This window comes from Elgaria multicarinata, chromosome 22, assembly GCF_023053635.1.
Source record: "Elgaria multicarinata webbii isolate HBS135686 ecotype San Diego chromosome 22, rElgMul1.1.pri, whole genome shotgun sequence".
Lineage (NCBI taxonomy): Eukaryota > Metazoa > Chordata > Lepidosauria > Squamata > Anguidae > Elgaria > Elgaria multicarinata.
Window position 1 is genome coordinate 14,572,827 of NC_086192.1, and position 14,693 is coordinate 14,587,519.

General features: G+C 48.3%; 1 protein-coding gene across 1 annotated transcript; it reads right to left on the reverse strand.

Annotated features, from left to right (window-relative positions):
- Window positions 1–1,094: 1,094 nt before the first annotated feature.
- RAD51D (RAD51 paralog D) lies at window positions 1,095–12,658 on the reverse strand. Its single transcript, XM_063146411.1, has 10 exons — window positions 12,566–12,658; window positions 10,994–11,055; window positions 9,425–9,543; window positions 8,536–8,617; window positions 7,645–7,779; window positions 7,113–7,208; window positions 5,698–5,788; window positions 5,046–5,116; window positions 4,153–4,320; window positions 1,095–1,614 (listed from the first exon to the last, which is right to left on the reverse strand). Exons 1-10 carry the CDS (start codon window positions 12,642–12,644, stop codon window positions 1,531–1,533), a joined length of 987 nt encoding a protein of 328 aa, XP_063002481.1. The 5' UTR covers window positions 12,645–12,658; the 3' UTR covers window positions 1,095–1,530.
- Window positions 12,659–14,693: the final 2,035 nt, after the last annotated feature.

The following is a 14,693-nucleotide window of genomic DNA, read 5'->3' on the forward strand; positions in this document are numbered from 1 at the left end:
TCTTTTCATAATATTATGGGGGGGGGGGTTAAGCATGAACATCCTTAATATAAATTGTGTTTTTGAATTCAGCATTCCACCACCACCACCCTTTTTCATATTTTATTGTGGCTTTTCAAGGCTGTAAACATCACCCATAAAAAGTTTGTATTTGAATTCAGTATTTTTCCTCTTTTAATAAAAAAAAATTTTTTTAGTGCGTAAACGTTTTTTTCCTCTTCCCGCCCCATCCCTTTTTCCTTGCGTGCTGTGTCTTTTTAGATTGTAAGCCTCCAGGGCAGGGACTTATCTTTGAGCGTCTCTACATCAAGGAAAAAAACCCACACCCTTACCATGTTTTCTTCTTCTGGGGTCTTTCTGTATTGACTAAAGCTCATTTAGATGGCGACCAGTTTTAGTCTCTTGTGAACTTCCTCAGGTGTATATATAAGAAATTGTCTCATTTCAAGTCAGACCAGGAGTTCATCTTAGTCTTGTCTACACCCGGGGTGGGGAACCAATGTGGACGGACTCCAACCCCCATCACCCCTGACTCGCTGCCTGAGGCTGATGGGAGTTGGAATCCAGCCTATAAAGGGCTATAATTCCCTACGCCTCCAAATGTCCACGAAAGCAGACTCAGGAATTGAAGCTTTCCGACAGCTCTCTGTACATGGCGCTGTAACGAAGTGCTGTCGCATGGAGCAGCAGCGTGCAGGGTTCCAGCCACGCTGTTCTATTCCTTCTGCGCCCATTTTTCTGTCGTCCCCTCCCGGTAACAGCCAAATGTAGCCTTGCCGGGCGGTTTTGGGAGGGGGGGGTCTTCTGCAAAACCTGAGGTCCCCCAACTTCGCCAACGCTTCCTTCTTGTCCGTGGGTGGGTCCGTTTTGGCTACGTGGCGCCTGGCATTCGGAGAACTGAGATCATCCTTAGTACAGGGCAAGGATGAGCAGTCTCAGATGCTCTCCACACGGGCGGCGCAAGCCCAGGGGAGCCCCATCCGGTAGCAGAACAGGGACAAAGACCCCCATCAATGTCGCTGGGGGTGGGCGGAAGCTTTACCCCTCCCTCAGCAACGCCGAAGCTGCAAGGATCGGGAGGGCATTGGGGAGAGAGCGACAAGATTTTAGCTTCCTTCTCCCCCAGTGACCGCCTCCCCTTGTGCCTTGCTTGAATCTTCTGCATTTGGCACGGCTATTCGACCCGGGACAGTCGGCGTTTTTTGATCGTAACAAAATTAGGAAGAAGAATGCAGGGGCTCCTTTGGTTTCTCATTCCCTGGATCAACAACATTAATTTAAAAAAAGGAGAAATCGCTTCAGCCTATTGACAAAATGATGCATGTATCCTAAATCTGCACAGAGCGCCGTCAGCTAATTCAGTTGTCCCCCGTAGCTCCTTGGATAATCGGGAACGTGAGTCCATGTGGAAACGGTCCTAGTTTTCCCTTCTCTTGAAAATCCAACCGCTCTCTTTCTCCTCTGGGATCTGCAGCTTGGAGAAGAGCTAGCCGCTACTGAACGGGCAACTCAGCTCATAAGCGTTTTCCATTACGTTCCTTCTCCAGACGTCGTCGGACTGCCTTCCGTGAGTTCCCCGTTCCCCAGTTCCAGCTCCACCTGAATCCCAACAGGCTGTGAAAGACAAGAATAGAAAGGTATTATTGCACGAAGAGCTCAGAAGTCGACAAAAAAGCCCCCAGGGGCAGGAATAACAGGGTGCGGAAGAGGAGGACCAGAAAGGAAGAGACAGCTCAGGCGCTGGGTAAACGGTGGAAGCCTTTAATGCCACTCTGCGTGAACTGGAGTAAAAACTCTTCCTCTAGGAGCTTGAGAGAAAAACACAAACGTTTCAGATGTAAAAAAGAAAATCTATTTGCTCTCGATTTATTTATTTATTACATTTCTATACCGCCCAATAGCCAGAGCTCTCTGGGCGGTTCACAAGGTATGTAGAAAATCTTACAACACCAAAGGAGCAAAGTTTCCTTGCTCTTTGCATTTATAAAGAATCGCTGCAAATCAAAGGTTTAGAGAAGTTTCAAAATATTGTTATTATCACTATTACTACTGCTATTAGTACTACAACAATTTATTAGAGTTCTTAGAGTGCAATCCCATGCATGTTTAGAGAGAAAACAATCCTACAACCCTGTGCATATTTAGAGAAACAGTCCTACAACCCTATGCATGTTTAGAGAGAAACAGTCCTACAACCCTATGCATGTTTAGAGAGAAACAGTCCTACAACCCTATGCATGTTGAGAGAAACAGTCCTACAACCCTATGCATGTTGAGAGAAACAGTCCTATAACCCTATGCATGTTGAGAGAAAAAAGCAATCCTACAACCCTATGCATGTTGAGAGAGAAAAGCAGTCCTAAAATCCTTTGCATGTTGAGAAACAGTCCTACAACCCTATGCATGTTGAGAGAGAAACAGTCCTACAACCCTATGCATGTTTAGAAACAGTCCTACAACTCTATGCATGTTGAGAGAGAAAAGCAGTCCTAAAATCCTTTGCATGTTGAGAGAGAAACAGTCCTACAACCCTATGCATGTTGAGAGAGAAACAGTCCTACAACCCTATGCATGTTTAGAAACAGTCCTACAACTCTATGCATGTTTAGAGAAAGAAAAACAGTCCTAAAATCCTCTGCATGTTTAGAGAGAAACAGTCCTACAACCCTATGTATGTTTAGAGAAAAACAGTCCTAAAATCCTCTGCATGTTTAGTCAAAGACATACAGATGGTATTTCCCCACTCGGTAGGAGTAAGGGGTAGGTGGCTGCAGTGTCACTGTAGCAGTGAATCCGTTCCTGGTTTTAGTCAGCACCCTAAAGGAGATCTCTAATGTTCTGCACTTTGGGCAGCTCCTTTAGAGCGCTGGCTGAAACCCGGAGCGGATTCACCGCACCTTGGACAGATCCTTTAGAGTTCTGTCTGGTTCTGACTGACATTGGAGCCACCAGCGTCCACTAGATGGTAGTACAGTGTAGCAGTTAGAGTGTTGGACTGGGACTCAGGAGATCTGGATTCTACCTTCCACTCAGCCATGAATCTAACCTTGGGCTGGTTACTCTCCCCTGACCTAGCCCACCCAACTGGGTTGTTGTGCGGATAAAATGTGAAGAAAAGGAATGAAAACATTCACCAACCCAAATTCCTTGGAGGAAGAGTGGGATCAAATATAAATAAACTCTCTAAGTGTATTATTTGCCACTGGGGCACCTATGGAGTTCCGTATGTTATTGGACTCCAGATTCCATTTTCTCTGACTCTACGCATGTTTAGTAGCTGATAGGACCTACTCTGTGTGTGTAACAAGGGAGAGGGCCTTTTCGGTGGTGGCTCCCCGACTGTGGAACGATCTCCCCGATGAGGCTCGCCTGGCACCAACACGGTTACCTTTCAGGCGCCAGGTCAAGACTTTCCTCTTCTCCCAGGCATTTAGCAACGCTAAGTTTGTTTTTTAACGGACCCCAAAACTGTTGTTTTTAAATGGATATTGTTGTCTTTATATTGTTGTTTTTATGTTTCTGATGGTTTTAAAATTTTGTATACTTTTTAATGTTCACTGTTTTTAACTATAAATAAATTTTAACTTGGTGTTTTATATCTGTAATTTTGCATTGCTGCTGTTTTTATCTGGATGAGCTTTTATATTGTATTTTATATTATGGTTTTAGACTGTTTGGTTTATACTTTGAATGTTTTTAATTTTTGTGAACCGCCCAGAGAGCTCCGGCTATTAGGCGGTATAGAAATGTAATAAATAAATAAATAATAACTTTCGAAAACCACCCAGAGAGCTTCGGCTATGGGGCAGTATATCAATATAATAAATAAATAAATAAAACACGTGCAATATATATATATATATGCGCACACACACACACAGAGTTTTCTTTTTTAAAGAATATACTTTTTTAAAAAAATGTCTGCTAAGTATTTTTTTTATTTTTAATTCATCCTGCTCCACTGTTAATTTGTTAGTGGATTCTGTGCTTTAATTTTCTATCTTTTCATTTTCTATTTTATTCTGCATCAGCTCCACCTCAAATTACGCCCTGAGCCCGGCCAGGAAGAGAATGTGGCCATCGGCAAAATCCCCAATCCGGATCCGAAACTTTAGGAGCGCTTTGCCTGGTAGGACCGTCGCGCTTTCTCACCTGCCGAGGACTTTTCATCAAGGATGCAATCCGACAGAAGCTGGCCTTCCCAGAAGATTCCTTGCTGTCCTGCAACAGCACTCGTGTACTGGGGACAAAACTCCAGGAGCGTCCCAGCGCCGGTTTAAGGTGGCCGTTGCTGGCGTCTCTGGTCACGTGGTTTGTCAGCTAAAAAGGAGCAACTGTTTAATTGTTATTGTTTAACAATTAATATTGTTATGGATTAATTGTTTTAAATACTTCTATATCTCCAGTCAGGTACAACACATCCAGGCAGTGACCAACAATAAAACTACCATATAAATATACGTTATCGCAGATACGACACCCAACTACACTGCCTTATCAACCATCTCAAAATTAAAAATACAGAATGGGCTGGAGTCATAACTCAGTCAAGCTCAAGGTGAACAAAATAAATGTTTTCAACCTGCTTATGTTTAGCCAGGGATAACAATCCAACCTGCCCCACCAATCAGAGGAGATGAACCTAAGCAGGAAGTCACTCTTAGGGTGCGTGTGTATAGACAGAAAAGAAGTCCTACAATCCTATGCATGTTTAGAGAGAAAACGCCCTACAATCCTATGCATGTGACCTCGGAGCAGGAGTGAGAAATTCCCACCCCCTGCCCTGGGGTCGCCTCCAGAGGAGAAAAACGGGCAGGTTTTGCTTCTTTGCAAGCTAAGTGTATCCGTTTCAGCCACCTGTAGCTCCGTTTTTTTGATGCCACAAACACTGGCAGCGTGGAAGTGAGCATCCAAACCAGGGGACGCCAAGGTATGCATATAGCTCCCCACCCTGGTGTACCAGGATCAGACCCTCCCCCCTCGGCTTTCTCTTCCTGCTGGGCAGCAAAAGTAAAAGATGCCCGGTGGCTGCTCTCAGTGCTTACCACGACGGCCATCCCAAACTCCTTGGCCATGGTTTTCAGCTCCCAAGCTAAATGCATCATCAGGGCCATGCCTGTGGAGAGAGAAACAGAGAGAGAGAGAGAAAATGCCGTGGAAGGGATCTCCATCGTCAAGTAATCCGTCCCTTTTGGGGTTTGCCAGACGATCAGGGGTCTGGAAACAAAGCCCTACAAGGAGAGACTGAAAGAACTGGGCATGTTTAGCCTGGAGAAGAGACGATGGAGGGGAGACATGAGAGCACTCTTTAAGGACTTAAAAGGTTGTCACACAGGAGGGCCAGGATCTCTTCTCGATCCTCCCAGAGGGCAGGACACGGAATAATGGGCTCAAGTTACAGGAAGCCAGATTCCAGCTGGACATCAGGAAAAACATCCTGACTGTTAGAGCAGTATGACAATGGAACCCATGCCCTAGGGAAGTGGTGGGCTCTCCCACACCAGAGGCCTTCAAGAGACAGCTGGACAACCACCTGTCAGAGATGCTTTAAGGGGGATTCCTGCCTTGAGCAGGGGGTTGGACTCGATGGCCTTGTGGGCCCCTTCCAACTCTACTGTTCTAGGATGCTAGGCTGCTTCTCTACAAAGCAATATTTGCAGCGATGCGATCTAGCCATACGTGCTCCCTGCCAATTACCATCAGGCTGGCGGCTTCCCAACAGAGGACAGATGACGGCGGAGATGGAGTCGACCACCAGAACTTTCACCGGCCGAGAGACACTCGCGATCTGAGGACGAAACAGAACAAGAAGTCAGTGGAGGGGTGGGGAGAGGGAATTAAAGAGACCACTCAAGAATGGAGTGTAAAATAGTGAGGTATTCGGGACACAAGGGACCCCAAACGCACACGTTGGGGACGTCGTGCAGTTTGTAACTACGGGTTCGTATCTTCGGTACCCTCCCCGTGTGATAAAAACTGGAATTCTACGCCGAGAACATCCTACGAGGATCAAGGACGGCTGAATCAGTTGGGAGTTTGGCCGTCTTGATTACAGGAAACCAGTGGTGCAGTGAATCCGCTCCGGGTTTCAATCAGAACCAGTTGGAGCTCTAAAGGAGTTATTCAAGGTGCATAATAATGATGATGATGATAATAATAATAATAATAATAATAATAATAATAATAATAATAATAGTTTCCCGCCTCTCCCTCTGGATCAAGGCTGGGCACAACACAAATGAAAACATCACACAACTAATTAAAACATTTAAAACCAATACATCGCTAAAAGCAGCACATCATTAAAAGGCACATTTAAAATTCCGCTGGGTAGGCCTGCCGGAAGAGATCAGTCTTTATGGCTTTCTTAAATTCCGGAAGACTGTTAAGTTGACGAATCTCTCCCGGCAGGCCGTTCCACAGTCTGGGAGCGGCAGAAGAGAAGGTCCGCTGGGTACTAGTTGTCAGCCGTGTTTTTGTTGGCTGGAGTAAATTCTTCCCAGAGGACCTGAGTGTGCAGGGTGGATTGTACGGGAGAAGGCGATCCCGCAGGTAGCCTGGACCCAAACCATGTAGGGCTTTAAAGGTGATAACCAACACTTTGTACTTTGCCTGGAAACTAATCGGCAGCCAGTGAAGAGATTTTAAAATTGGTGTAATGTGGTCCCCCCTAGGTGTACCTGGCTGCCATATTTTGAACTAATTGAAGTTTCCGGACTAGGCGCAAAGGTAGCCCTATGTATTGCAGAAGTCGAGCCTCGAAGCTACCAGCGCATGCACGACCGTCTTTAGGTCTTCCGACTCTAGGAAGGGGCGCAGCTGGCGTATGAGCCGAAGCTGATAGTGGGCACTCCTGGCCGTCGCATCGATCTGGGCTGTCCTTTCGAGCGACGGATCCAGAAGCACCCCCAAGCTGTCTTTCAAGGGGAGTGTAACCCCATCCAGAACCGTTTGACTGCTTTTCCCTCGCCACTGAAGAACTCTAGTCAGCCCCAAACTGTCTGGGGTTATGGGGGGAAGGGTTCCCAGTGCAAAGGCTGCCATGGCTTGAGATTCCAAGGGAAATGGCTTGGTGTCGCAAAACAGAAGTTATCTGAGGGGCAGGGCCCTACCTCCTGGGTCACGCCAATCCGGAACTCCTGCAACGCGTCCAACATTCTGTAGGCATCAAACGCACGAACAAGCTGGATTCTCTGTAGTGCCTCCACCTACAGGATAAGTTGGGGGGGAACGGACGGGTAAGGCAGACAGAGGCAGAGAAAGCATAGGCATTCTGGGAGTTGTAGTCCAACACATCTGGAGCGCCCCAGGTTGAGGAAAGCTGCCCTAGAAACTCAACTGTTGGGTGGAGTTTTCCCACTGCGTTGACTAACGTGTTGTCTGAACCCAGCCACTGTTTGACTATTTTTGCCTTGGCTTTGAAAAACTTTATAAATGTTTTGCAGGGTTTGAAGTGTGTATAGCACTGACTTCTACGGGCACCTTTTGATATCCAAGTTTCAGCACACGCACTTTCCCCATCCAAATGAACTGGGGGACATTCAAAACAAGTCCAGGAACAAGACGAACTGAGCTTCGAGGTGAAACCCGTCCTGGCTACCACCAGATAGCAACAGCCGTTATCTCTCCTCGGTGAATTCTGACCTGCTCTCGCTCGTCGTCGGTCCTGCGTTCGAGGAGCTGCAGCAACCGGGAGGCCGTGAACCCCCCGGTGGAGTCAATATACAGGACGTCCTGTTTAAGGCTGTGAGACACGTCGGCTGCTACGTTGAGGCACACCTAGAAACACGGAAAGAGGGAGAGAGCTCAAGTCTCCGCATGGGCATCATTTCCAAAACGGCAACGCTCAAATATTTATTGCGGCCTTTTCCGTTCAGCGCCGCTGCCCTGATGGCCTCCTCTAAACGAGAGACGCTCCTGACTGGTCACTCACGGACGTTTTCAGGTTGATTACTGTAACGGAAGCCAGGGTCCACCTGACGTCCCTGCAAGGTAGGCTCCTGGACCAAACGTCCTAGATTCCCAGGCAACCCGCCTCCCTAGCCCTGTCTACAACCGGGAGGAGCCAGTTGTTCCGAGAATAAAGCACAAACACACATTAGGGATCAATGCAGGTTTATCAACACCACTAAGACTAACATGTAAGGCCTTGGTCGGTAAAAGCTAAGCAGAGGGGAAAGGAAAGATTAGGGGAAGGAGGTGAGGGGAAAGGAGTGAGGAAAGAGATTGAAGGGAAAAGGCTAGCAATTACGCCAATATAACCATCGGTCATTCCACCACCCAGCTGCAGCGGCAGCTGACCTTGTCCACAATACTCCAACACGTTAAAACATAAGAAAAGCTTATCTAACCGCGAGCAGCCCCCTTTGACTGCTCAGACCGGATTTTCCCCTTGACACGCGTGTCGCCCAGCAAAGGAAGATGGAGACTCTTTATCCAGAGGCCCACGCAGAGTCATCCCAGTTAGAGGCATTTTGCTAGGAGGACATGAACATCAAAAGAGCGGCTGGATGCCTGATTCAAGAATGAGCCTACCTGGGTCTTGCCAGTGCCAGGGCCTCCCACGAGCTCCGTCATTTCCCCGGTGTACAGGCCAGAGTCTAGAAGTTTGTCCAAGCTAAAACAGCAGCAGGAAGGAGAATGAGGAAGTTAGAACAAAGGACATCTGTTGTCTACTTATTCTTTTATGATAGCACTCTTCAAGGACTTGAAAGGTTGTCATACAGAGGAGGGCCAGGATCTCTTCTCCATCACCCCAGAGTGCAGGACACGGAATAACGGGCTCAAGTTACAGGAAGTCAGATTCCAGCTGGACATCAGGAAAAACATCCTGACTGTTAGAGCAGTACGACAATGGAACCAGTGACCTAGGGAGGTTGTGGGCTCTCCCACACTAGAGGCATTCAAGAGGCAGCTGGACAACCATCTGTCTGGGATGCTTTAGGGTGGATTCCTGCATTGAGCAGGGGGTTGGACTCGATGGCCTTGTAGGCCCCTTCCAACTCTGCTGTTCTATGATTCTATGATTAGATTTATCTCCTGCCTTTTTTCCCCTCTTCCAAAGAACACAATGCAGCTTACGTGATCTGCTCCTCCTCTCCATTTTATCCTCACAACAACAACCCCGCGAGGTAGGCAAGGTTGAGAGTCAGGGACTGATGCAAACTCACCCAGTCCAACACTCTGTCCACCGTACCGCACCTCTGCATGTCCAGGACTTCATTTAAAGGCCCTCCGGACGTTTTGGCTGACCACGCCCATCATCCTTCACCATTGGACCCTAGTAGGGTGGCCACTCTCCGTCCCCTGGCACCTCTGTGGTGAAACGCCGATAGACACTTCAGGCTGGAAGTGCAGAGCGGCCGGCCCATTTCAGGCAGTGGGTACCGAGGAAGACCAGGGCTGGGATTGCAGCCTCTCTGACCTTTGGATCCCTGTCGACAAGATGGCCGTGGTGCTCTTGAGCTCCTCATAGAGATCCGCCCCGTTGACCGGGAAGGAGGAAAACTGTGCCAGCAACACGCGCCTGACGGCGACCAAGGCCTGGAAAAAGAAGCAGAGGGGTCAAGCCCAGGCCTGCGGTCGGAAGAGCGGACAACCCCCAGCAAAGCCGAGAGATCTATTAATTAGGGTGACCCTATGGAAAGGAGGACCGGGCTCCTGTATCTTTAACAGTTGTATTGAAAAGGAAATTCCAGCAGGTGTCCTATGTATATAGGGAGAACCTGGTGAAATTCCCTCTTCATCACACCAGTTAAAGCTGCCCTCTTTTAAATCTGGTCACTCTAATATAGCTCCTGCAGCTTTAACTGCTGTGATGAAGAGGAAATTTCCCCAGGTTCTCCATATATACAAATGACACCTGCTGAAATTCCCTTTTCTGTGCAACTGTTAAAGATACGGGAGCCCTGTCCTCCTTTTCATAGGGTCACCCTATATATGGAGAACCTGGGGAAATTCCCTCTTCATCACACCAGTTAAAGCTGCCCTCTTTGAAATCTGGTCACTCTAATATAGCTCCTGCAGCTCTCACTGTTGTGATGAAGAGGAAATTTCACCAGGTTCCCCATATATACAAATGACACCTGCTGAAATTCCCTTTTCTGTGCAACTGTTAAAGATGCAGGAGCCCTGTCCTCCTTTCCATAGGGTCACCCTATATTAATGGCGGGGACAACGACGACTAGGAGTCTGAAGAGCAAAGGGGCTTCCAGATAGACCTGCCCGTCAGTTACCAGAACTTCCCCCTACTTGCTTGTCCTCCAGCTGTGTTGCACTACAAATCCCATCATCCACAGCCAAGTGGGGATGATGGGAGTTGAAATCCAACACAGCTTGTGGGGGGGGGCGGTGTTGCTGGCTTAGGGAACTTCCGTTCAACTAGCACCATCCCTATCAGCCTGTACAAGAGCCCGTGACACCGCAACCTGGTGGGTTGGGTCGCAACTCCCAGAATCCCTCAGCCAGCCGTGCCATGGGTGGCTCTACGACGAGGCGAAGAGATTCTGGCAGCGGGAAAGGGCCGGCTCGTGCAACTCTTGAGGGACTCTTCACACAACACGCTAACCCACACTCAGGGGTTGAGTGCGGGATGTTTCGAAGCCTGGTTTGTTTGCGTAGCTGTGGGTTGGCGTGTCGTCTGAACGCCGCGTGTTTTCCGCAGGGTGGGTTAGCCTGTTGTCTGAACGCAGCCGGGGTGGCTTGTTAACCACGGGTTCTCAAGGTGGCTTGTTTGAGAAAATAAGCCAGTCTGCAGGTTTAACAACCCACCCTGGCCGCATTCAGGCCACACACTAACCCCACGGCTCAACCAACAACCCACGGTTCAAAACAACCAGAGCGATCATGGCAGAGAGTTGCCGAGGCCCTGAAAATAGAAGCATTTGCTCCAAATAAGTCACCCTATAGGCGGGATTGCCCAGTGAAGGAACAGCTTCCCCTGGCTGGTGGCAGGCAGGGCTGTGGAGAGGAAATGGCCCGGATATTTTCTCACCTTGTAAGACAAAGAACACTTCTGGGCAACTTCTTCCAAATCGGCCGAGACGAGATCCACCACTACGAAAGAGGTTTGGGGGAGGAAGAGTGATGGGCTGGAAAATGTCCCAAAGGCCAGGTATTTTCCCCGCTATAACGCACACCTTTCATTTCAATTGGCCACACCCCCTTGGCTCACCCAAACCTGCCAAGCCCCGCCCCGTGACCGGCCCCTGGCTCCGCTCTAACCAGGCATTAAGGAACCCTAAGCACCATTCACCTTGAAATTTGAAGCCATTTACAGGGGAGTAATACCTCTGACCGTTATTGGGGACAGAGCCGGGCAAAACGACAAAATGGTGCCCCTCCCATACCCATGTACTTCCTTCCAGATTCACCATCCTTCTTCAACACCCACGACATCTTCCGCCACACCTGAAGGCAGCAGGCCAGCGTAGGGGGTGTAGGAAAGGCCACGTGACCCCCAATTCTCTCCTCCATCACCTTCCGGCCACTTCCCAGCAGGGCTGAGCGGGGGGGGGGGGGCGGGGGGGCAGTTGGCATGGGCTTACTCTGAGTCCCCCTGGGCAAAGTTGCTTGATTTTTCTGTTGTTGATGATGAATTTGCCCAAAGAAAAGCGCGTAAAGCATTTCTGAATGTGAAGAAGTAATGTCTTGAATAAAAGTGCTTGCCATTACCATTTTTTATAAATCCTCTAGTTCATAGAATCATAGAATAGCAGAGTTGGAAGGGGCCTACAAGGCCATCGAGTCCAACCCCCTGCTCAATGCAGGAATCCACCCTAAAGCATCCCTGACGGAGGGTTGTCCAGCTGCCTCTTGAAGGCCTCTAGTGTGGGAGAGCCCACCACCTCCCTAGGTCACTGGTTCCATTGTCGTACTGCTCTAACAGTCAGGAAGTTTTTCCTGATGTCCAGCCGGAATCTGGCTTCCTGTCACTTGAGCCCGTTATTCCGTGTCCTGCACTCTGGGAGGATCGAGAAGAGATCCTGGCCCTCCTCTGTGGGACAACCTTTTAAGTATTTGAAGAGTCCTATCATATGTATTTAGAACTGATTAAAAAATACTTAATGAGCAGTTTGAAATGGGGCCTACATTTCCCATCTGGCCTGGGCCAACTACCAGCTTTGCCCAGGCCTGCCTCCCAGCATTTGCTGCCTGAGGTAACGGCCTCACTTTGCCTCATGGTAGAGCCAGCCCTGACTGGAGAGCAAAGAACAGGGACGGAACAGCTAGCGTGTCAAGTCACATTTGCTCAGCTGGAAAGGCTTTCGCCTGCAGTGGGATGTGCGACTACAAGTGGATGTTGCCTGCTGTGGATTATTCGCAGACCGTTGCCGTCCCGCCCAGCCTCTGCACCTTCACCTCACCTAGATTGCTTCTTCTGCAGCATTGACAAAAAAAAAAAATCAAGACTGCAAGGTTGGGATTGCAAGCTAGGCTTTCTTGTTCTTCTCTCACCTTCTTCAAAGGAGCGGCGTAAAGGGCCAACGCCGACAGACCAACGCTCCCCCTAAGAGGCGGGACAGGCTCTTTCTTCCCAAATAGCTAAAGGGGCTCCAGTGCTCACCTGTCTTGATCCCATTTGTCTTTAGAAGCTGGGCCATCTCAGCGGTCATCCCCGGACACAGCCCTTCTCGGAGAATCATTGCTGGGGGGTTGATCCTGGACAGGAAAATACCGAGGGCTAAATCATAAGCCGTGCAAGGTTCTCACGGTTTCCCCAAACGATCACATCCCCGCCCGCTGTATTTAATTTCTAATTTAGGTGTGGTGATTCGGAAATGTATACATTATTCCAAGTGTGTTCGCACTATCGATTTGTGTAAGGAATATGATATTAGCAGTTTTATTCTCAATTCCTTTCTCAATTATGCCTAGCAGTCACACGCTGGACCGACGTTTTCTTGGTCTATCACTGCTATCTCAGACCCTATCGACTCATACCTGAAGTTGGGATGGTTTGCCTCTACCTGCATCCCTTTACCTTTGCTTACCCTGAGCTGCATTTGCCACTCGGATGCCCGTTCTCCCAGTTTGGAAAGATCTTTTTTGCTCCCCGGACTCCCTTTTGGTTTCAAACACTCCAAATAATTTGGTGTCATCAGCAAACTCGGCTTACACCTCACTGCTTACTCCAAATTTCAGGTCGCTGATGAACAAGTGGGAAAGCAATACAAATGCCCAATGCAGGAAGTATTGGGAGATGTTATATCTTGCATTGATGGGTAGAAAAATCAGTTGCAGCAATAAATGCATTAAAAAGAAAAGAAAAAAACACAGTGGATCCGGAGCAGAACATTTGCCGGCCATCAAGACAATGGTTGCTTTTTGCAAAAACCCACAGTGGGGAGAGGGTTTGGGGCAGTCTGGAAGAGGCAGCGCTATGCCAGCACCTGCAAAAGCAGGGCTCCAGAAGCGGACCCCGAAGCCCCTGGCAGCTCCGGAGACCCCGGCCCGGACTTACCCGGGGCGCGCGCGCACATGCAAGGCAGGCAGCCGGGCTGGAGCCCTTCCTTGCAGCTCTCGATCGCCCGCTCTGTTCCTAGAACGGCCACCCGTCCTCCCCCGATCCAGGGCGTTAGCCCCACCTGCTGGCTGGAGCGGGACGTGACAGGGCTATCTTGTTCAGCCTTTCCTTCCTCTTTTCCTTCCTTCCTTCCTTTCTCTTTTCCAGAGTTCCCTCTCTCTCTCTCTCTCTTTCTTTCATTCTTTCTTTCTTTCTTTCTTTCTTTCATTCTTTCTTTCTTTCTTTCATTCATTCTCTCTCTCTCTTTCCTTTCCTTTCCTTTGGTCTTTTCTATCTCCTCCCCCCTTTTCATTCTTCCTTTTCTTGTTTTTCCTTTCCATTCTTCTCTTTCATTCTTTCTTTCCTTCCCTTCTTCCTTATTTCTTCCTTCCTTCCTTCCTTCCTTCCTTCCTTCCTTCCTCCTTTTGGTTTTTTGGTCTTTCTTTCTTCTTTTCATTCTTTCTTCCCTTCCCTTCTCCCTTATTCCTTCCTTCCTTCCTCCCTCCTTTTGGTCTTTTCTTCTTCCTTCTTCTTTTCATTCTTCCTTTTCTTGTTTTTCCTTTCCATTCTTCTCTTTCATTCTGTCTTTCCTTCCCTTCTCCCTTATTTCTTTCCTCCTTCCTCCCTCCTTTTGGTCTTTTGGTCTTTTCTTCTTTCTTTCTTTCTTCTTCTTTTCATTCTTTCTTCCCTTCCCTTCTTCCTTATTTCTTCCTTCCTTCCTTCCTTCCTTCCTTCCTCCTTTTGGTTTTTTGGTCTTTCTTTCTTCTTTTCATTCTTTCTTCCCTTCCCTTCTCCCTTATTCCTTCCTTCCTCCTTTTGGTCTTTTCGTCTTTCTTCTTCTTTTCATTCTTCCTTTTCTTGTTTTTCCTTTCCATTCTTCTCTTTCATTCTTTCTTTCTTTCCTTCCTTTCTCCCTTATTTCTTTCCTTCTTCCTTCCTTCCCTCCTGCCGTCCCTTCTTTCCTCCTTTTTTTCTTTTCTTTCTTTTTTTGTCCACCTTCTCCACACTATGCATAATTTTCTCCACCTCTGTCATGCCTCCCCTTAGCCTCCTTTTCCCAAGCTAAGCAATCCCAGCTGTTGTCACCTTCCCTCATAGAGGAGATGCTCCAGCCCCTTAAGTTGCCCTTTTCTGCACTTTTCCCAGCTCCATAATATCCTCTCTTTTTTTAGGTGTGATGACCAGAACT